General features: G+C 43.0%; 1 protein-coding gene across 1 annotated transcript; it reads right to left on the minus strand.

Annotated features, from left to right (window-relative positions):
- Positions 1-3,163: 3,163 nt before the first annotated feature.
- TRMT2A (tRNA methyltransferase 2 homolog A) lies at positions 3,164-20,359 on the minus strand. Its single transcript, XM_060249523.1, has 12 exons — positions 20,073-20,359; positions 18,119-18,763; positions 16,623-16,731; positions 16,003-16,184; positions 15,047-15,161; positions 14,610-14,725; positions 10,348-10,459; positions 9,262-9,384; positions 8,344-8,419; positions 5,662-5,778; positions 4,022-4,118; positions 3,164-3,817 (listed from the first exon to the last, which is right to left on the minus strand). Exons 1-12 carry the CDS (start codon positions 20,189-20,191, stop codon positions 3,556-3,558), a joined length of 2,073 nt encoding a protein of 690 aa, XP_060105506.1. The 5' UTR covers positions 20,192-20,359; the 3' UTR covers positions 3,164-3,555.
- Positions 20,360-22,625: the final 2,266 nt, after the last annotated feature.

Consider the following 22,625-nt stretch of genomic DNA (forward strand, 5'->3'; position numbering starts at 1 on the left):
TTTGGTTGCATAACCTGTAAAGGGGCAGTCTGTATAATCCAGCAGTTTGTCCTAGAATACCTCCTGTGCTCTCTTTTGCACTCCATAGAGGTTAGAGGGGAGGGGAGGCATCTACTTCCATGTTGCTGCTTTCAGCTCATTTTTTCTAAACTTCCGAAAAAGTATCGACAACAGGCAAATATTTGAGAGATGAACATCTAAAAGGGTCCTCTTTACAGACTCTCCTTGCAGCAACACATCAGAAAAGCAATGCAAAAGAAAATGGCAAGGAGGAATCTTGCCTCAGACGTCAAGTTGGCCCTGGCTGAATCCTGCTTCTTGCATGAAGTGATTGCTGTCAGCTTCTTAAAGAAAAGCCTAGGATCCAAGTTTCTCCTGTTGCTTTCCAGTCTGGAAGGCAAACATTGATTAGTAGCTGGTGGTGGTATAAGAACTTCAACATTCTAGTACTGAACTCTGCAAAATGTCTTAATTTGACATCTGCGAGTCACTTCTCAACCCATTTGCTAGGTAACTACAGTGGTGCATGTAAGAACTCTGCCCAACAATTTTTTATACAAGGGCTACTGTTCAGAACTCCAGGAAAGGTTATCCATACTTTAAATGGGTATAAGTTACCACCTGTGAAATGGCTTTTTGGGATTCACCTGATCATGTCTGTGCTACCAGTGTTGATTTTTTAAAAAGCATGGCCTTGGTAGGCTGTGTGTAGATTTAGAAACTTTGCATTTAATACTAGTGAACATCTGTCCAAACTGCTGGGATGTGTCCTTAGCCACAGTAAGATCACTTACTTCCAAGATCCCCAGTGGAAGCCTTACTGTTGTCATCTGTGGCAGCTGTGATTCCATCCCAATGCTCTCTACTCATGTTGGCATACTTTCATTACCCAGCAAAGTGGGTTCCTTTTTCTACCACTGTTAGTTGGCATCTCTTCAGAGATGCAATGGCAGGTCAGGTGACAGGATGCAAACACTGCCTGTTAGTTCCTTTTCTGAAACACATACCAAGCTGATGCAGTGCTAAAAAGCAGTTTGGCTTTCATTCAGTGAGGTTTTTACATATTTGCATCATGTACAGCTTGGGGGGTAGCAGCTTTTAGGACAGTGCTTTCACAAACCATCCCCTTTGAATATTTGGAATGTTTTGCAGGTTGCCTGCATATTTTCCATGGATGCCTCGTTCTAGAAATACTATTTTTAAGAGTTTTGCCACATTGACCATCTTGCTTTAGTCTTACCTCAGTCTGCCCGTATCTGACTCCCTACAAAGGTGACTGCTGCCGTTAAAACATCAGACATGTCATTGTGAACCAAAGGCTCGTATCGATTATGCATTCTTTTACAATCAAGGGTATTTACTTGATGTGCTGCAGCCTCTTTGGGCAAGATGTTCAGACAAAGCGCAATAACTCCTGGAACAAACAATGTAACTGCTGTTGTCACTGTGAAGTATTCCTGTACTCTGATGTTTACTATTGTTTGAAGTGTAACTGTCTTGCATTTGCACATAAGCACAAGCTGCTACGATAGAGGGTAGATGGTTGCATTAACTTCTGCTTCTGCATGAATACTTATGCAGTGTGATACAAGACATATCTGAAAATGTATCTCTTGTAATGTGTGTGGTTTTTCTAGTTAATCTTGAATACCTAAAAGAAACTACTTTCAGCCCTCTTCCCTCTCGTAAGATCACTGTTTCTTGTGGATGGGAATAGGTTTTTGCTTTGACTTGCGTTCTTGACAGGTGTGATGTTGATTTGAAGGATGAAATTGGTACTCTGCAGGCAGATCAGATGCTACCTATTTAAATAAGCAGTAGCTCAGTTGACCTTTACATTTGAACTTGTTAGGCCTTCAGCTACTGGAAACCAGTCTTGAAATATGCATAAATAGTCCTGCTCTATTTTGACTCTTGCAGATTTTGCTACCAGTGGTCACACTTGCAAAGCCTTTTCTAGACATGATTACACCTCATGCTAGTCTAATTCTTGGAGTTTTTTGTAAGAATCCTGGGAATTAATAGCTACCTGAAGCTTGTATGGGAACAGTTCCAAATTAGTCCTGTACCATTTGGAACAACTTTAGTGATCAACTGCAGTATTGTATTTTTAAAGGAATGTGACCAACTTCATGTTACTGGTTGCTGTATGAATTGTATGTTGAGTGCAATTGCTTGATGCCAGTGCTCAGTTGGTACAACTATAAAGCCTCTCATTAAGCCTGTTCTAGGTCTTTTGAGTACATGTGGTGTTTGGAAAAAACTATTAGTTTTGAGCAATAAAGTTTGATATTACATACATGTTTCTTGACTGGTATTACAGGTCTTTTTTTTTAAGGGTACAAACACTGTGTCACCTTATACCTCCCTAGAGAACATTTAACAGTACCTGGCTTATAGTAAAGGCTTTGTTGTCCAGGATTCTTGGGGAATGGGAGTTCCCAGTTAATCAAGCACACGGGATCCTTTATTCTCTAATACCACAGAGCCTTCCATGCAGCAGACAAGCCAGCTAGTGGCCCAGGAGTCCTCTAGCAGGCTGAGAGGGAAGGAGGCAGCAAAGGATGACTGGCAAAAAGCCCTAACCAATCAAGCTGGAAAGGCAGGTATACCTGAAAGGAAATGAGGATTTGTCCTCTGGTAGCTACCACTTAATGTGAAATCCCAAGTAATAAAATATTGGGTAACAAAGCTTTAACTGTATTGGATGGTAGCGAATTTAAGCCATTTTAGAAATCCAGTTTGCCCTCACTTGCCTCCTGCCCTGAGAGGTGGTAAGTACTTGCTGGAAGGCAGGTGGAAGTGGGTGGTAAGTTTGTTAACTTCAGTCCCCATTGCAGGTACCATTTCAAGTGATAATTTCCTCTTTGGCTTTTGATCTAAACCAGCTGTGTATATTGTAATTAGGACAGCCAGTCTAACTGTAGAAAGACCATTCCTGACATACTATTTTTACAATGCTCCCTCCCATTTAGATTAGTTCTTTTAAAGCTTAGGCTTCTCTCTTTTCTCCACCCCTTAACAAACCCCTCTGCTTGTACACTTCATTGTGGGAATATCTTGCTCTTTGTTTGAATCCGTACTTCCTAAATGATCCTGCACAGGTCAAAGAAAGGTTGGGGAAGTTTAAATTCATCTTGCGAAGACCTAGAAAGCACAGCAGGCACAGTGGGAATAGTGTGTTTATTTGCCAGTCTTGCTTTGAATTGCAAGTTTTCTCAGTGGTCCTTCAGATTTGGCACACTCTTTAACATTCAAAAATAAAAATCACTTTAGCATATGCCCTGCCCAGCCATAAGTAAATATATACATATATCTGTATGTAATATAGGCTTCATCCTCTGCCAGGCTCCTTGGTCTTTAAGAAGATTATGTACTAACCTTCAAGGAAAAAACAGTGGTCTCCAGTACAGCTCAGCCATCATTTCAAAGCTCCACAGTTAACTGCTACAGATTTTCCTCAAGGCAGCATTTTTGAAGTATAATGGCAAAGTGATATAGAAGGAAAATAGCTAGTCATATAAACTAGCTGGCATTCCCCCCCCCCCTCCCTCATTAGCTGGAAGATTCTTCTGCTGTGTTCTTTTCAGTTAAGTCAGTACTGTCCTCTTCCATGGAAACTCCTGATTCTGGTTTCATAGCTGGAAGTTCAGCAGAGTCTACTGATGCTTCAGAAGGTTTCTCACTAGAATGTTCTATTCGTTCAAAGTAGAGTAACAGTTCACAGTGCATTGTTTGAGGGAAAAGGTCCACGGCCACTGCTTTGATTGGACGGAAAGGGCTTCCCTTGACACGATTTGAGGGAGCTCGACAAAGGCTACCAGGGATAATAAAGCAGAGCATTAGTGTTTCACTACTACTACAGCTTGTGTATTCTTTCTTGAGCCTTACTTTTCATGCCCCTTCAAAGCTTCTTGCTGCTATCCCAGAATACTCAATAACTTAACCAATACCAGAAGACTGTCAAGATTATCTGTCAGTTTGGAAGTAGAACAATGGAATTCGATGGAAATTCACTTACTCCACAAAGTTGTTCATGGCAGCTCGAGGATTGCAAGACACATAGATAAGCCTCTTCAAGTGTTCTGCTTTTCGAATTGCGAGAATTACTTTGGAATCTAGAAAACGGTATTTGAACAAAAACTGCAATTAGATTACTACTAATTATTACAGATGTGCCTGAATTAAACAACTCCAACTGTCACTCTGCTTTAAGCATGTTTTCTCACACTGCCCCTATGGGCATAGATTACCAGGGGTGGGGGGAGAGAAGGTAGCTGAATTTCCTGCAATATGCAGAAGGTTGGACTAAGTGACCCTTTGGGTCCCTTCCAGCTGTTTGCTTCTGTTTCATCTAACCAGAACAGTCAGAAGTGATCACTGCAAACTACTGTACTAGCCACCTGTGGTCAACAGCCAATGCAGAGAGAGGTGGGGATGTGAGCAGGTGGCAGACAAGCAGTTCTGCAATGGTACTGTTATTGTTTTCAGGTCACAGCCCCTCCTTTTAATGAGTAAAAATAAGGTTCTTTGCCCATTTGTGTTTGGCCAGCAAAGTTCAGCTGTACCCTTGGAAGCCATCCAGTTTTTCCAGGCCAAACAAACTGGTGGTGGCATCTAATGCTCCCTCTAAGCTGTGGAGTCTTGTGAGCAAAAATTCTGTTTGTGTGAGCTACTGGCATTAAAGCTGTGAGCAAATGATTTGACTACTGCATAAATTAGTTTGCTCTGCGGCCATCCTTCCTGAGCTAAGACGAAAATGTGTAAGCCAGAAGCGCAAAACTGTGAGCTAGCTCACACTAATGGGCTTAGAGCAGGGGTGTCAAACATTGAATTCGGGGGCTGAATCAGGCCCCTGGAGGTCTCCTATCAGGTCCCTGAGCAACTGGCTGTCATCTGCTTCCTTCTCCCTGGGGAAGGAAAGAAAGAGCCAGAGCTTCTTTTGCCCAGCTCCCTGGACCCCATGGAGAAATACAAAGAAAGCATCTTTATAACCAATGAGTGCTAACATTTTAAGCATGCTTTAAGTTTTTTAAAAAATATATTTGTGCTTGTCTGTGTTTTTTATAAAATTTATACCTCTGCTACCTAATCTTAAATAGGTACACACATGGCCCGACATGGCTCGGCCCAACAAGGTCTCATTTATGTCAGATCTGGCCCTCATAACAAATGAGTTTGACACCCCTGGCTTAGAGGGAACCCTGGTGGTGTCCTTTTCACCACAGTGAAAGTTGCCCTGACCTGGATGGTTCAGGCTGGTCCAATCTTGTCAGATCTCAGGAGCTAAGCAGGGCCAGCCCTGGTTAGAACTTGAATGGGGGGACTACCAAGGAACTCCAGCATTGCCACACAAAGGAATGGCAATGCCCCACCTCTGTGTCTCTCTTGCCTGGAAATTGCCATGAGGGACCACCACTAAGTCAGCAACCTGACAGTACTTTACACACACAAAGTTCTAGGGCTGAGACACAAATCAAGAAACAGATTCCTTTCACTTCCTGGCCAATGTCTAGCCATGTTTGCAGCAATCCATAGTTCTGAGACATGAAAAACAGCAATGCCTCACTGACTTTTGCCCAGAAACCTCTTCATGTCACACACCTTCAGTTCAAGCTATTCTACCAAAGGGGGGGGAGGGAATGAAGATTAAACACTCACGCAGCCCTGCTCGAGGAGGATCCACAATTGTAATAGAGTCTTGCAGTGCTAATGAGTTGACCAGGTAAGGAAGAAGATCTTCAGCCTTTCCACTGTGCAATTCAACGTTATTCAGATCTGAACAGGGGGGAAAGTATTTCTACTAATCCTTCAGTATAACTGAAGCATCATTAGCTGCCACACCTCTTTCTCTATGCTACCATTTGATACCCAGTTGCAAATCAAGCCAGTTTTACATTGTAGGTGATGGAAGGATACTGAAAAGGCTTTCTGTTGCCAGAAACAATAAACTGTTCATTGTCCCCAGAAAAACAGGGATTTCTTATATTCAACAAGTCAAGGTGGATGACCTTCATAGACATCTGGATCGGGGTGGCTCAGCGGTACTGATGTTGTTGGACCTATCGGCGGCGTTCGATACGGTCGACCATCGGTTGCTGACTTGCCGCCTCGCCGACGCGGGGATTCAGGGGCTAGCCTTGCAGTGGCTTTCCTCTTTCCTTGAAGGTCGGGGACAAAGGGTCGCGGTTGGGGGGGAGCTGTCCCAGAGGCGCTCACTTAATTGTGGGGTGCCCCAGGGAGCGGTACTCTCCCCGATGTTATTTAACATCTACATGCGACCACTTGCCCAGATTGCCCGGAGGTATGGGCTGGGGTGCCACCAGTATGCTGATGACACCCAGCTCTATCTACTTATGGACGGCCGACCGGTCTGCGCCCCAGAGAACCTAGATCAGGCATTACAGGCCGTGGCTGAGTGGCTCAGACTGAGTGGACTGACACTGAATCCGGCGAAGACTGAGGTCCTTTGCTTGGGCCGTCGGGGCCCGGAGGGGGAAATCCCCCTGCCAACTTTTGGCGGTGTACCGCTGAGGCCGGAGGACAGGGTCAAAAGTCTGGGGGTGCTATTGGAGCCGTCCTTAAAGATGGAGGCTCAGATAGCGGCCACTGCCAAGTCCGCGTTTTTTCACCTTAGGTGGGCAAGGCAGTTGGCCCCCTTCCTGGACCCCGACGACCTAGCAACAGTGATCCATGCTACGGTCACCTCGAGGTTGGATTACTGCAATGCCCTCTACATGGGGCTGCCCCTGTGTCGGACCCGGAAATTGCAGCTGGTGCAGAATGCCGCGGCCCGGCTGTTATTGGGCCTCCCAAGATGGGGGCACATTCGGCCGGGTCTTCGGGCTCTGCACTGGCTTCCAATAACATACCAGGTCCGGTACAAGGTGCTGGTCATTACCTTTAAAGCCCTATATGGCCTGGGACCTGCCTACCTGAGGGACCGTCTCTCCCCACATGTCCCCCAGAGAGTACTGAGGTCTGGGACCCAAAATCTCCTTAACATCCCCGGGCCCAAGGAAGTGCATCTCAAGACAACTCGAGACAGGGCCTTTTCTACAATGGCCCCTATGTGGTGGAACCAGCTACCGGAGGAGGTGAGGGCCCTGCGGGATCTTACTCAGTTCCGCAGGGCCTGTAAGACGACCCTCTTCCGGTTAGCCTACGCCTGACTGGACAAATGTAGCTCTCTAGATATCTGTGATACTGTATAGTTAATATTAATTTTAGGTTTTTAGGTTTTTAAATGTCGATTTTAAATGTAACTAATTTATTCCGATTTTACTGTTTTATTGTTTGTTGTAAGCCGCCCTGAGCCACCCGTGGGAAGGGCGGGATATAAATCCCGGAAGGAAGGAAGGAAGGAAGGAAGGAAGGAAGGAAGGAAGGAAGGAATGAATGAATGAATGAATGAATGAATAAATAAATAAATAAATAAAATGCATACTTTGCAGGACAATATGTAGATTCACTGACGATTCAGCTTGTGGATGCATAAACACTGAGAACCCTATCAAAATCATGGCTGTGGCCCCTGAAATTGCATAGGCCTTAACTGCAATACAATGGCCTTAACCGAAGCTAAGCAAGATCAGAGCTTTAATGGGAAACTACCCTGTAACCATATAAACACAACCCTGCATCAAAGAAAGACAGGATGTAAATGTAATAGGTATATTTAAAAGGCAGTTTTCCTAAATATGACAGTATTACAAAAACAGGTGCACTTCAGGCATTGGGGGAAATAATTGCCTTCAGGCATTGAGGGAAAACCTGCTCCTTCCCTGAAGCAGCTCAGAATTTAAATTGGGTTTTCAGGCAGCTTAGTGACTCAGACCTTCACGGGTAACAGCTAATCATGACAACTGCCATTCGACGGCAAGGCTCCTACCAATTCTAAATGGTGCTAGCTTTCTCCTTTGTTTCAGACATCTCGATGGTGTGCAGGACTGGGGGCTTTTGTTAAAGAAACAAATCAAGCCTTTAGATTTCCAAACTACTTTTGACACCATAAAAACCAGCACCATGTTTCAAAACAGACACAAACATGGGCCTCTCACTGCATTCAAGTAGTTGCTAGTAGCCACATATGAGTCCACTTGTATTCATGTTGCTGCATATATATATATGAATGAAGAGAAAGAGCTCCAAACTCCAAGCCACCCACCTGGCTTTATGTGGAAGAGTGGGGAATCAAACCCGGTTCTCCAGATTGAAGTCCACCACTCTTAACCACTTCACCACACTGGCTGTTATTTCACAAGTTAACAGTTAACACCCTAAAATCTGTTCTTTGAGTGAAGTCTGAGAGATCAACATGATGATGTGTTTTCTTTTACCAACCATTAAGCTGAGCATTCGCCCTAGCGTCTTCCACAGCTTCTTGACAAAGCTCAATCCCGATCACCTTCTTCACTTTCTGTTAGAACCAAAGCAATAATGTGCAGTTTTAACAGCTGGTGGACAATGTAAGCATACAGTGATTGTAATCATTGTCACTGCAACTGCCGGGGACCATAGCCTCAACTCTCCTTTCTCTTGCAGCTTCTTAGTGAGGATGGCAAATAACAATCCAATTTGCACAGAAAGTGGCTCCTTAAAATGTCAACCCATGGAGGTCGTTTCGCTCAGCAAGCTGTTTGGATGCCATAACTCTAGGAGACAGAATGGAAACCAACAACTTCATCCTAGAGGGATTTTTGCTTTGCAATGAATTGGAAACACACACAGTAGCTTAATAGTCAGCTGCTGCAATAATCCTTTGGATTGTAGGGGGCAAAGGTGTCTTTCTGCCATAGGAAGACCATAGAAAAAAAGAAGAGGCTGTTTCCCAGAAAACTAGAATAGGAGCAAGAAAGAGGGATTAGCTATTCTCTTCAATTTACTTTGACCCAGGTTACTCAAAAACAAAGAGAATTCAAGGGACAATTTTCATTCACCAGCAGTGCCATCCCCTGAACAACTGAGAACCAACATGGAGGTTTGGAATGTTTCAAAACTAAAAGCGTTTTCTCAAAGAATATCTTCTCAATACAACCAGACTCCTTTTCTACTTGCATCATCTCAGCCTCTTAGGGGAAAAAGATTTTGGACTACATTCCTTTAAAGTGCCTTAATTTTTACCGCCCACTTTATGTGTAACACCAGGAAATGGGGGGAGGGGGGAATCTAGGCAAGTGTTGAGTCTGGAACCCCCCCTTTAATGTATACTGGAATCATCCAGTACGTTTACAGAACTACTGTCATCCGCATTTGACTCACCTTGGCAAGGGAGATGCCGATCGATCCTGTTCCACAGCAGATGTCGAGCACTGTAGTATCCTGGCTGACCTGAGCCCAGTCTTGAATAGTAGAGTAGAGAACCTCAGCAGCCTGTGTATTTACCTATGCATTCCCAACACACATACAAGTCAATGCTGAAGCAAATCAACCCATTAAAAAAAAATCATGTTTTAAAATTAAAATGGCCCTTTCGTGCTACAATCTGTCCAAAACTATAGAGAATAAACATTACTGTACTACGATACAATAAATACAACTCATACGTATAAAAGATTTTAAATACGGCCCCTCCCAAACACATTCATATCACAAGAAGTATCAATGACCAATACTGAATATTTTCAGATGCTTGAAAAATTAAGAATACCCCTAGGTAGTACGTACGTACACACATACACAAACACACAATCACTAACAGAAGGTGATGGGAGGAACCTACTCTTGAAAGCAAAGACTTAGTTCTTAACTTCTGGGGGCAGTGTATTGCAAGCAGGCTTGAAGAATGATCTTCCACTGAAGAGCAAGTATTCTTTCAAAACTCCTCATCCGCACCTGACAGATCCATGTCCGTAGTCATCAATGCACTCACCAAGCATGAAAAAGATCAAGGCCTTAGTTCCGAGTCTCAGTGCCACCCAAAGGACAAGTCATGCCATGCAGCTGCTTGGCTCCCTGCTAGCATATACCAAAAGGCAGCATCTGCAGGCCACCAAGAATCAGGCCAGAGAGGGACAGTTCACACAGCACCCTAGGTACCTCTAACACCAGATATAAACCCCAAACCATTCTGTGTACACTATCACAACTTCAACTATTTGGAAATATCATGTTAAAAATGCTTCCTTAAACTTGTGTTCAGAAGTTAATCAGGTGCTGTGTACCTACAGCCACTCTTGCCTCAATACAGTTTAGATGCTTCCTCCTGAACTTGGACACTCTTTGTATCTTTCTTTGGGGGGGGGCATGACAGCAAAATGCAGCAGATGCTTCTCCACTTGTATTGTCCCTTGCTGTTGAGAAGCTCACACTTGCTAGTAAACAATACTACAAAGCATTATTATTTACTTGGAAAAAGGCATGAGGAGAAATCCGGAACTTTAGCCCGAGAAGATCTTCATATATGTACTTGTTGCCAGCAATGTGCTCCAAGGGCAAATCTTCACGATTAGGAGATTTTCTGGAAGATGGAAAAAGTGGCATTTAACTCATTAGCAGTATTTGAATTTAAGACTGCAGATGGCCAAATAAAACAGAAAAGCTATTAAAAAAATCTACTACATGTCTAGAATGCATTCCCTCCCATTTGTTCTGTATTTCTATAGATTTCACTGCATCTACCGGTTGCAGTACACAAGAGTTAAGCAAGTTCTAGCAGTGTTTATTTCCACAGGGTTGAAGCAGGCACAGCTGTGCATGGGCGCATTCTTCAACTGTCTGATGAAATCATTAAACAAGCTTTTTCACTGAGAGTTGAAGCAGCTCATACCAGTCAAAGTAACCAGATGTTGGTCCCACACAGCAAACTCAAGGCTTGTACCTGGAAGGACCTGACCTTTCTGAATATTTCTCCATGATCATTCGTGCTGTTTTGTTTAAGGATACAAGACAGCCTTCTACCTGCTCAGGGAAAAGGAACACCTGCTCCTGCCTAAGGAACACTAAATTGCTGGGACGCAGGCAAGACTCAACTTTCATGAGATTACTTACACCTTTAGGTTTCTGCTGCTTCACACTGACCCAAAATACCTTACCAACTCATGTAATATTTGGTACCCCGCCTCCTGCCCCCACATATTTCTAGCCACTAGCCATGGGGAATATTTTCTCCCTCAGAATTTCATCTTGGTTTTCATTCAACAACAGGACTCCCAAAGCAATTTCCGATTAAAATTCAGTACGGTGAGCAATAAAACCTGACAAACCCAAAAACAAGAGGGATAAACAATACAGCCAGTTTCTCCACAATCAGCAGTCTAGACAAGGAGTCCTCAGCTTGCTGGTGTAAGCCCAAGCCCCTCCTCCATCTTTAATGGACTATGTTCACTCTGACCCTGGCACCTGATGCCGTGGACTCCTAGTTATTTATGGACTATGTATCCTTATAAATACTTGTGGTCTGATCTATTGGACCTTCAGCCACACTTGAGTCCAATCAAAATACATGAGCACCAGCCCCTATGGACGTTCTGCTCTGAGCTAGGCTATATAACAACCACTCCAACTAAGCTGAGGGAGACATCCTGCCTGTTCCTGTCCTTGCTGTGACTGCATACTCCCTTTGACTCCAGATCATGCTTCTCTGAGCTGTTCAGCCCTGCAGATCCTAACTGCGTTCCTGTTCCTGGGAGCCATTAAGCAGTCTAGAAGCCATATGCCTGTGTTGTCCTGAAACAACATCAAGCCTTTCTGGACACCATGAGAGCCAAGCAGGAGCCCCGCTACTCAGCATATGACTTGGAGGTGCAAATGAAGTCTAGGTGAACCATGGACTTGTGAATTGTCTTCTCACCTGGACAAAAGACTGTTATTGCCAGTCAGCCAAAGCAGTTACGTACACCACACAACTCCAGCCACAGAGACCATCCCTATTGTGTTTAGCTCTGGTGTCACCATAGGTTGTGATTTGGCCCACTATTATCCCATCAGGTTTTGTTTAAGTTAAATTCATCAACACTCCTAATTCCTTTTACAAGCATGACTGGGAGCCTCCCTCTCTGTGATGTCAGGGACCACATAGAATAGTATAAAGGGTCATCTGACCGGTGTGTCATGCATCACCTGATATCATGGCCCGGGGATAGGAATTAGGATATAAAAAGTCATGTGCTTGACCACTCAGTTGTGTCTCTTACAGTACCCCCATTTTGCTGTCTGAGCCATCCCCCAATTACCTAATTGGGCCCTATTATGGCTAGTGATGCTAGTCATCTCTGACTCCCCCTTCCCTTATTCTTTTCACTACTGGACCATTCCTTTTGCAGTCTTCAAGACAGGTAAAGTATAAGCCCTGTATGTCTTTCCCTTATATATTTCTCTACATAATGTTCATTTCTATTTTTCTTAGGAACTGGGTGATTGATGAGTGCTTTTATTTTCTTGTATGTTTGAATAATTTTCTAATAAAACAATTATAGTTTACCAAAATTCTCCTCATTATTTAAAAGGGAAATTCTTGGGAGTCCACCTCCTGTACACACAGGTTTATGACCCCGCTTAAGTTGGCCGTCTTTGCCCACCAGACTAATTCCCCAACCTCTTTTGAGGGCAATTTGGCTTACAGTGGTTATGAGCGCTATGGTGCACTCCCCCAGCATTTTTAGAAAGCAGGCAGGGCCAGGAGGGATTTTTTTTCCAGCAGAGATTCTGATTGGCTGTATAGATTTTTTTAAAATACTGCTTTGACAGCAACTACCACAACATAAGGATATTCACTGCATGACTGAAGATAAGCCATGTCTATGCAAAAAAAAGTTTAATGTTAATTTTAAAAGGCAGCCTGCTAAGCAGAACTTCTACCTGAAATGCTGAACATTTATGCATAACCTCTCTTCCTGACATTTTGTGAGCCACTGTGCCTCCTGCTGCAGCCATTTTGTGGTTGCACCCACCATTCTGTGTCAGAATGTCAAAGACGCCAACAAGCTCAAAAGGTTAGGGACCTCTGCTCAGGCCAATCCTTTCAACCCTCCCTTCCAACTGTATGGCCCCTCTATTGGAGGGCCCCAGACTGTCCCCTTTGCTCGCTGCCACTCTGACCAAGTAGTAGCATTGCTGCTGGTCTCTTTGCCATGAGAAGGGCACATAAGACAGAGGTGGGGGGAGCAGAGCTGCTGTAACTTCCCCAGCAAACAAGGGTTAGCTTGTGGACTCAAGGCAGCTTACAGCGCTGAGAGCCTAGGGCCGTCAAACCAGGTGGCCTCCTGCCACCCCCCCCAAACAACAAATCCCACTGTGGGCCCCACCAAACATGAAATCCTGGCTATGGTCCTGCCTCTGCTCTACATAATAAAAGCTTTCTGAAACAGCGTTCCTCACTTGAAACAAGATGGCCATATATTCCTCCCATGGAAAGCTGCTCCAGTTTTTTTTAAAAATTGTTTTATTTCATTCATACCCTGCCTTTCTACCCAGTGGGGACTGAAAATGGCTTACATCATTTACCTTTCAATTTTATCCTCACAACAACCCTGTGAGGCAAGTTATGCTGAGTGTGTTACTATAGTAAAGATTCTATTTCCAGTACCTGCCTAAAACTTCCAATAGAAGGCATACCAAAGATTTCAGGTTTTCACGGCTGGTAATATCATTAGGGTTTGTAGAATCTCAATGCACAGCAGCCAAGAAGGTCAGAGTGCCTCCTCCGGCTGCAACGCCACTGAGGATATTCTCCGCAGCTGAGAACGAAACGTCTGGAAGGAAAACTTTCTCCAGTAGAACACGGCATTTGAGCCCGAAAGATTCTACGAACCCTAAAGAAGGCATACCTTCTGATATTCAGGGCTCAGACTGTTTAAGGCTTTAAACAGCAAACAGCCATTTGAGCCAAGCACAGAGACTGGTAACAAGTGCAACTCCTTAAGAGCCAGTCGAGATTTGGTCTGAAGAACCGCCTCTGGTCAGACTCTAATGCGTTCTGGACTGCTAGTAGTTTCTGAATGCTCTTCAGAAGTGAACTCTGGGTCACGCAGGCTGAATGAGCAAAGGAAAAAGCAGACCTTACCACATCAGTTTTCATTCAGCTGTGCTCCAGTTATGCTTTCAGCAGACAGCCCTACAGCCTTTCAGTCAGGCTGTGAGCAGGCTGTGCTAGTAATGTTTCATGCTAAAGGGAGTTTCAGGAACAAAGCAGAAAGAGAGAAAAGATACACCTAGCTAGGTTTTCACTGGAATACATCAGACACATATTTCCATCATTGAGCTTTTTGCTCTTAGAAATATATTTGCCAAGAGCAGCAATATTTGCTACTATATTACTGAATTTACTTATTTTTGCATCTAGCAACCTGCTGCTAACAAACAGACTGCTAGTCTATGGGGCTTTGGTCACATCCAGCAAGGGTCACATTCCTAATAGGCCTAAATGAACTCATTTCACTAATGGCTGTGTAGTGTTTTATTTATTTTATTTATATTTTGACTTATATCCCGCCCTTCCCACCGAAGTGGCTCAGGGCGGCATTTTGAATAGGTAACAGTATTTGATGATCATTTGGTGGACTGCTGCTGTTGTACAAGACTTCAAAGGCAACTCGGCACAAAAAAGTACCCCAAAATTGCTGTCCATGCATTACAGCTACTGAAAATGCTCTGTGGGATGCTGTGCTTACCTCTGACCTTCCTCCACAAAATACAAAGAAGTGATTCCGCTATCCTTTCCTGTGCCTTCTGTGAAGTATTTTGCCAAAGAGCTTTGTAGTTCAGTCAGCTCTTCTTTAGTTAATTTCTAGATATTCCAGAAATAAAAAAGGGGAGGGGAGGAGATGCCTCAGTAGTTGGACTGCCTTCCGGGCTTAGAAGCTGTTGCTGCTCTAGTGTGGCGAAGGGAAACAGCATATGGAGACTTGTGCCTAAGAGCACAGCCCTACAGCCTCTGTGCATCCCAGGACATCCCTTATGAAAACTATGCCCCTGGAGGTCTCACATTGTAGCTGCAAGAGTGCTGAAACCAGCACTCCAGTGAGAGCAACTGAGCCATGAAACTGTATTCGTTATTATAATCATGGAATGCAGATTGTCCCTTACTTAAAAAAATCCTACTCAGTACCTGAGGATTGAAATAAGCGATTGCCATGATGTGACCATTCCGGCTGGTGCGAACTGTTAGCTGTTTCCAGTGTCCATCATAGGTTTCTGGGCTGTAGACACTGTAAGGTGTAGACCTGCAATGTTCAAAGCCTCCATTACCAGACCTGGATTTAACATACATGCAGAGCTGTATAATACTACACACATTTCTAAGATGCAACATTATAAGACGACAGGTTCTGAGCATGAAGAAACATTTCTTCTTGGTCTACGACAATAAAAGCTTCCAGACACAATGGTCTTCAGATTATGATGTGTACATGATTATATTTTTTCATTGTTATTTCTTCAAATCACCTTGCCGTATATTTCTCTTTTTCACATTCATCAGATAATGAAGGATTCCATAAAACGTAAGATCCAAGTGTACACTATTCTAAAGTTTCCTTGCGAAGAAACTGGTATCTAATAGGAAAAGTCCTACTTAGATTTTTTAGCTTTTTTGCATTTTAAAGAATATTAAAGAAGCTCATCCGCTAATTGCAGGTTTCAATTGCTATACATCAGCAAAGGTGTACTTTGAAGTCATCCATTGTCTGTGATTCTTCAAACTTATTATATGTGATATCACCTTTCTACAGCAATTTTGTGCTGGTGCAGGGCGAAAGGGAAAAGTTACCAGTCAGTTTCTGTTATTCAAGTTCTCTTTATGCCAGTTTTGAAGCAGAGGGTTGGGCGAGAAGAGAATTGGTTGAGATAAAACATATAGAAGTAGCACCATTTTCATGCATTATACAGCTTCTTATCATGGGTTTATTACCTGATTAAAATCAGGGTTTCAGATCTCAAAATTAGGAACACACTGTGATCTGTATGAATCATAGCTAACGGTCCTGTTGAGGGAGTATGTGATCTCACAATCCAGCCCTAATACCAGTCAAATATCAACATATGAGATTTCTCATTCAACCTCACCTTATGTAATCCCGAAAATCCTTCACTACCTTTTTGGCAACTGCAGGAATGTGAACAGTTTCAAAAGGCTCTACGACCGCACATGTCCCACCTTTGTATTTGCCAAGGCGGAAGCCCACGCTTTTATCTTCCTGGTTGGGGCCTATGCCAATCAAAAATTCACACTTATTCCGATATTCCGTCTAAAAAAAAATAAGAAAAGATTTAGGGCACTACTCAAGAATATGATTTTCCCCTTCCATCTTGAAACATCTGTTGTAAAACCTCCTGTCTTTAATATTAGCAAGTCAGGCCAATGTCTACTTGCTCTGGACCAACTATTCCAAGAGATTTTTTTTATTTATTAAAAACCCTTTGCAGTGAGTGGTTAGTAAAAACAGTGAAGATAATCATGAAAGTGGGGATTCTCAAGAGTAAGCTCCAGAGAAGTCCTTCATCAACCACATTATGCAATATTTACTCCTAAAGTAACACCCCACCACATTAAAGAAGCTCATCCGCTAATTGCAGGTTTCAATTGCTATACGTCAAAGGTGTACTTTGAAGTCATCCATTGCCTGTGATTCTTCAAACTGTTATTATATGTGATATCACCTTTCTACAGCAATTTTGTGCCCAACCTGTGATGGTGATGCTTTCACTCCTTCCAGACAACAACACAGACCATTGTACTTCTCCTTCTGCATGAAGAGCCAGGGCAGCAGAGCTCTGTTGTTGTTTCCAATTTCCCTGAGAGGAAAAAAGTTGTATTTGTTTATATTACACATATGCAAACCACTTGTTAGCATTTATCTCTCAATATGTTCCCTAGATCTAATGAACGAAATATAAGGAGTTAGTGGAACAGCACATGCTGTTTACAGAGCAGTACATGCTGCTTACGCATGTACAGGAGGGGGAAAAAACAAACAGAATAACCACTGGCAAAAAGATCAACTGCAGAATCCCAACTAGATAGTTTCAGAGGGCAGCCACGTTGGCCTGCAGTAGGACAGCTAGATTCCAGTCCAGTAGTACCTCTTTGAGACCAACAAGATTTTGGGGGTATAACCTTTCAAGAGTCAAAGCTCTGGTAACTGATGAAGGGAGCTTTGACTTTCAAAAGCTAGCCCTCCCCACCCCCCAAAAAAATCTTATGGGTCTCTAAGGTGCTAATGGATTGGAATCTAGCAGTACAATGCCAAGACAGGAATGACAAAGTTTCCCATCATGCAACCATTTGGTCAATACATGCAAGAGTCAGCCCAGGTTCCCCATTCCCATGCAATAGGACAAAGTAACCTGAAGCAAGATTCCCCCCTCCCATTTATTTGTTATATCAGTAATGCGAGGTTGTAACACTTTGATGAAGATATACCGCAACACTGATAGCACTGAACTTTATCATGGGATGTGCCTTATAAAGCAACAGACCACTTCCTTACTACTGTGGCCCGCCTGGACTTTTATTGAGAATCTGGGATCCTGCGGTGCAATGCTATCCAAACGAACATGCATCACCAGTACAGGGTATATATTAAGCCCAGATCCCATCCTGTTGAAATGGAGTGCCTCTATTCTCTGCCCTTCCCTTGTATTTGCCACTTTTGGAAGCCACAATCTCTTCACATACAGTTTCATTTAAGAAAACCTGGCACCGGGTCTGGACAGCTACCAGCACTAAGAGTGGATAACAGATCCTATCAACAGGTGGGGGGGGGGGGAAGGAAAGAGAGATCCAGTTCCTGCTGTCCTGTTTATATTTTCCATTTGAATTAGACATTTGGAAACATTGCTTTTAATGGATACCTACCACCCTTACACATAATCCCTCTTCATCTAGCATGTTCCAACACTTTGGTTACAGTTCAGCAAAAGTGTCATAGTGCCATAACTACAGAGGTAGAAACTGGTGTTTTCTTTCTATTGATAAACTAAGTTGGCATGATGCTGAGCATGTTTTCTTATAAGTCAGCCCTACCTAAATCAGTAGGACTTCCAAGGAAAATTAATAGGCTTAGGTTTGCAGCCTTAATCAGACTCTATTGGTTTAGCAGTCTGTGGACTCAGCTTGCCAACATCTCAAAAGCCTTGTGAAGAAAAATCAAACTATTCTTACAACCAAAAGCAGTCTTACCGCATCAATTTCAGCAGCACTTGCTCACATTCTTGCTGCTTTCTTGCCAGCTGTTCCTCATATGGTACATTCCACAAAGGAGTCACCACATCTGCTATCTGTTTACCAAGAGGCTCCTCTCTGCCATCTTTTGCCAAAGAGGGGCACTTGGCAGCCGTCTGCTCTTTTACCTCCTCCCCTTCTTCTTCCTCCTCCCTTCTCCTTTTCTTCATGATGGGATCAGCCTTTGGCTTTGCAAGTCTGACACTCAAGTTTCTGTTCTTCCACAGGACTCCGTGAAGGACCTTCATGGCTTTGTCTCTTTCCTCTTCACTCTTAAAGGTGACGAAAGCAAAAGTCTGTTTCCCCAACAGTTTTATCTTGTGAGGGTTAAGGCCATACTTGGCAAGAAATTTCTTCACTTCATTAAAACCAATGTATTTGGGAAGATTCTGAATTTCTACTTTATAAATCTCTGATGTAAACAGGTCATCTTTAATATACCTGTACATGCTGGAAGTATCTGATGTATTCTTTTTGTTACTTTCTTCAGCATCTTCCTTAGCTTCCTTCTCTGTCATGTTTTCTGTTTTCACAAACGGGGTTGTACTTTGTTCATCAGCTAAGGGAGTGACATTATTGTTTTCTTCCATAATTTGAATTATCCTGGAAAGAAACATTTACAAAATTAACTCTCTGTATTTTGTAGGAAAGACAACCCATGCAATTTCAAAACAGGGCTTCCATTTATACATAAAAGACAATAACAATAGCAATAGCACACCTTTATTGGCATAACAAAGATAAATACAGAGACTTGACAACCAAACAACAATCCAATATATCTGTTCAAAGCATAAAAGGCTAAAATAAGATTAAGAATCCCATAAAACTTGCTTAGAATAATTTTTGATAATTTCAGCCAAGAATATGGCAACAGCTCTTGTGATATTGGTTATGTTGTCATTTGGTAGGAAATAGCAATCAACATGTTAAAGTTTCTGTCAAGCAACATGAACTTTAACATGTTATAATCTCTCATAGAAAAAAACCTTAATAGGATGGTAAGATTTAACCCTTTGTTTCTTCAATCAAATCAGATTATGTTTTAACATGGATTCAGGGGTTGCAATGAATGTTATTTGTATAAAGCAATGTGCCTACAAAGAAGCACAATAAAGTCAACATTAATCTTCAAAGATAGATTTAGGTGGGTAGCTGTGTTGGTCTGAAGCAATACAACACAGTTTGAGTCCAGTAGCACCTTTGGCCATTATTCAAGGTGTGAGCTTGGAATTCACTGGACTTAAACCTTGTTCTTCTTAATCTTTGAAGTTTAGTTCTTCATAGGTCCACATCTGATGACACAATCTAAACCAGCAGAGCAGTTGCCTAATACAATCCTATGCATAATTAAGCCCTTCTACACTCAATGATTTAATTGGCCTGAAAAGGAAACAACCGGTTTTAGTCTGTCACAGCAAAAATAAAATAGACTCTAATGACAGCTTGAGCACTACCGTTTTATTCCAACATACTCTTTCCGGGACTCCAGCCCACTTCCTCAGATGCAGGGCAAGGAGGTGCAAATGTAGGCAGCCGCACTTGTGCTGCACAACTCACGCGCAAAATCCACATGCTTTAAAAATATTATTATTAGGGCTGACCAAAATAGGTGTAAAATCAGATGCGACGTTGGAGGTGGCACACAAAAATCCCCATTTTATTTTTCCTGCCAGGGGCTCAACACGGATACCCGCTGAGGCAGAAACCATGTCACAAAAAGGCGTGAGCTTAAACCCCGCACCACTCCCATTCGGAAGCGCGCCCCACCACGAGCCCGCTAATTCCGGAGCGACGTCCCTTCGCTCCTCTTCCCACCCCCTCGCACAAGAGGCATGACATACACCCCTCCCCAGACAGGCCGCATAAGCCGCCGCGGGATGGGCGGAAGGACATCCACCCGCTAGCCCACCTTCTCTCCTCGTCCCCTCTCATCCCCTTCGCGCGAAAGGCCCAGCAGACGTCCAAACACGCCGGAGAAACTCGAAGCGGCCAGAGGGGAGGAGAAAAACGCGACGCGCGTGACGTCATCACGCGCCGGTTAGAAAGCCGTTACTTTCTCTTTGCCTTTTAAAACAAAAACAAAGTCCTTATCGTAAACATCGAAAATCAACCATAACTTAAATATATATGTATGTATTATTCACTTCCTACACCTTTACCGCCGCAGGGTGCTGCTTCTCCTCCCATCACCTCCCTTTTCGCCATACGCGGGCGCCATTTTAAGTGACGGGAGACCCAGCGAATGTAGGGCATGTTGCCTTTCCCGGCGCAATGGCTGATGGGAAAAACCCGGGAACTGAATTTGAGGCACAAAATGTAGGTTGGGATGCTAAGACTGCAGATGAATTACAGCTAATCTCTTAGATAGGGAAGCTTACATTTTGAATAAAACTTTGTTAGTCTTAAAGGTGCGACTTGACTCCTACTTTATTCTACTGCTTCAGACCAACACGGCTGCCCACTTGGATCTAACTAATCTCCAAGCTACATAAATCACTTATTTACTTATATTTATTTAAGAGTTAGTCTGTTGCTGCAAAATAGTACATTTATTGTAGCTTATGCTACAGTAAAATTTGATAGTCTTAAAAGTGCTGCTGGACTTTTTACTGTTATACAGTAAAATTTGTTAGTCTTAAAGGTGCAGCTGGAGTTTTTACTATTTATTTAAAACACTCCCATTCTCTCAGAAAAGCTGGATTCTTTGGAATATGGTTCATGGTATTATACCATCACTGAACCCCATCCTCAAACATTCAGGTATTTTCGAACCCAGAGTTGGCAACCCAATTGTGTGGTTAACTATATTATTCCATGTATGCAGAGGTGCTATATTGTGCAGGGAGGAGGTAATAATACTCAGCCTTGTTATAAGGGTTATTATAAAGGTTATTATAAGCTAATGTGTATGTTCCACCTAGAACAGGGGTGTCAAATATGCAACCTGAGAGCCAAATCAGGCCCCCAAGGGCTGTCATCTACTTCCTTCTCCCTCTCTCTTGCTTCCTTCTGTCTCTCAGCTTGCTTTGCCCGGCTTGCTCAATTGCACAGGAGCTACAGAGCAAAACCTCAGTTTTCTCCATTGGTTGAGGCTCCTCTCCCTCCTTGTCCCCTGGGGAGGAGGGAAAGAGCCAGAGCTTCCTTTGCCCAGTTCCCTGGATTCCATGGAAAAAATACAAAGAAAGCACCTTAAGACTAACGTGCTAATGTTTTAAGCGTGTTTTATTTTAAGTTTTTTTTAGAAAAAATCTTTAGTCATGTTTGTCTGTGTCCTTTTAAAAGTTCATATATCTGCTACCTAATTTTAAATAGGTACACACATGACCCAGCCCGACAAAGTCTCATTTAGGTCAGTCCAGCCCTCATAACAAATGAGTTCAACACCCCTGATCTAGAAGATTGGAGCAAGCCTGAACTTTCCCTTGGAGCTAAAATGACTGAGGCTATCATACTTTGGTCACATTAGAAGATGAGTCATTGAAAAAGACAATAATGTTAGCAAAAGTTTAATGCAGTAGGTAAAGACAAAAGCCTAACATGAGATGGGTTGACTCAGTAAAGGAACCCACAGTCTTCAGTCTGCACAACCTGAGCAAGGCTATTAACAATAGAACGTTTTGGAGGTTATTAATTCATAGGGTTGCCCATAAGTCGGAAGCTATTTATCAATACTTAATACATACACAATGTGTATGAGACACATTCAGCTTAGCATTACTAAGGAATAATACTAGCCTACCTTCCAGGACAGCTATAAGGAGTACAAGCTAATATGCGGGAACAGTTTTGAACACTCTTAAGCACTGTATAAATACATTGTGAATTCTATTCAAGCAAAAGTGTTGCAACTGTGCAGTCATACTTGGAAGTAAACACCATTGAATAGAATGGGGCTTGCTTCTCTAGTAAGTACAGAGGAAGGATTGTGGCCTTAAGATCCTTTTGCATGGATTTATAATGCCATCCTAACTAGTTATGGTTACACCATCCTAAACCCACAGATTTATAACTCTGTTTAGCATGGGTTAACTGCTGTTTACAGTGCAATCCTATGCATGCTTTGGAAGCAAGCCCCACTGAATTCAATAGCCTTGCTTCTCAAGTAAGCACACACAGGGCTATTTTTTTTTTGAGCAGGAAACGTACAGGAACACAATTCCAGCTGGCTTGGCTTTAGGGGGAGTAGCCTAATATGCAAATGAGCTCTTGCTGGGCTATTTCTTTTTTTAAAAAACCTGAGCACACATACAACTACAGCCCTAAAGAATCTTTTGCAAAACTTTACTGGTGGTAAATTACTGAAACTGACAGAGCTGTAACTCAGAAGCTTGTGTTCCGTGAGTCTTAAAAGGTAAAGGTGACATTGCCTTCCCCAGTCATCTACACTTTCCCCTCAGCAAGCTGGGTACTCATTTTACCAGCCTCGGAAGGATGGAAGGCTGAGTCAACCTGGAGCCACCTA

This window comes from Heteronotia binoei, chromosome 11 (assembly GCF_032191835.1).
Source record: "Heteronotia binoei isolate CCM8104 ecotype False Entrance Well chromosome 11, APGP_CSIRO_Hbin_v1, whole genome shotgun sequence".
In the NCBI taxonomy this organism is placed as follows: Eukaryota; Metazoa; Chordata; class Lepidosauria; order Squamata; family Gekkonidae; genus Heteronotia; species Heteronotia binoei.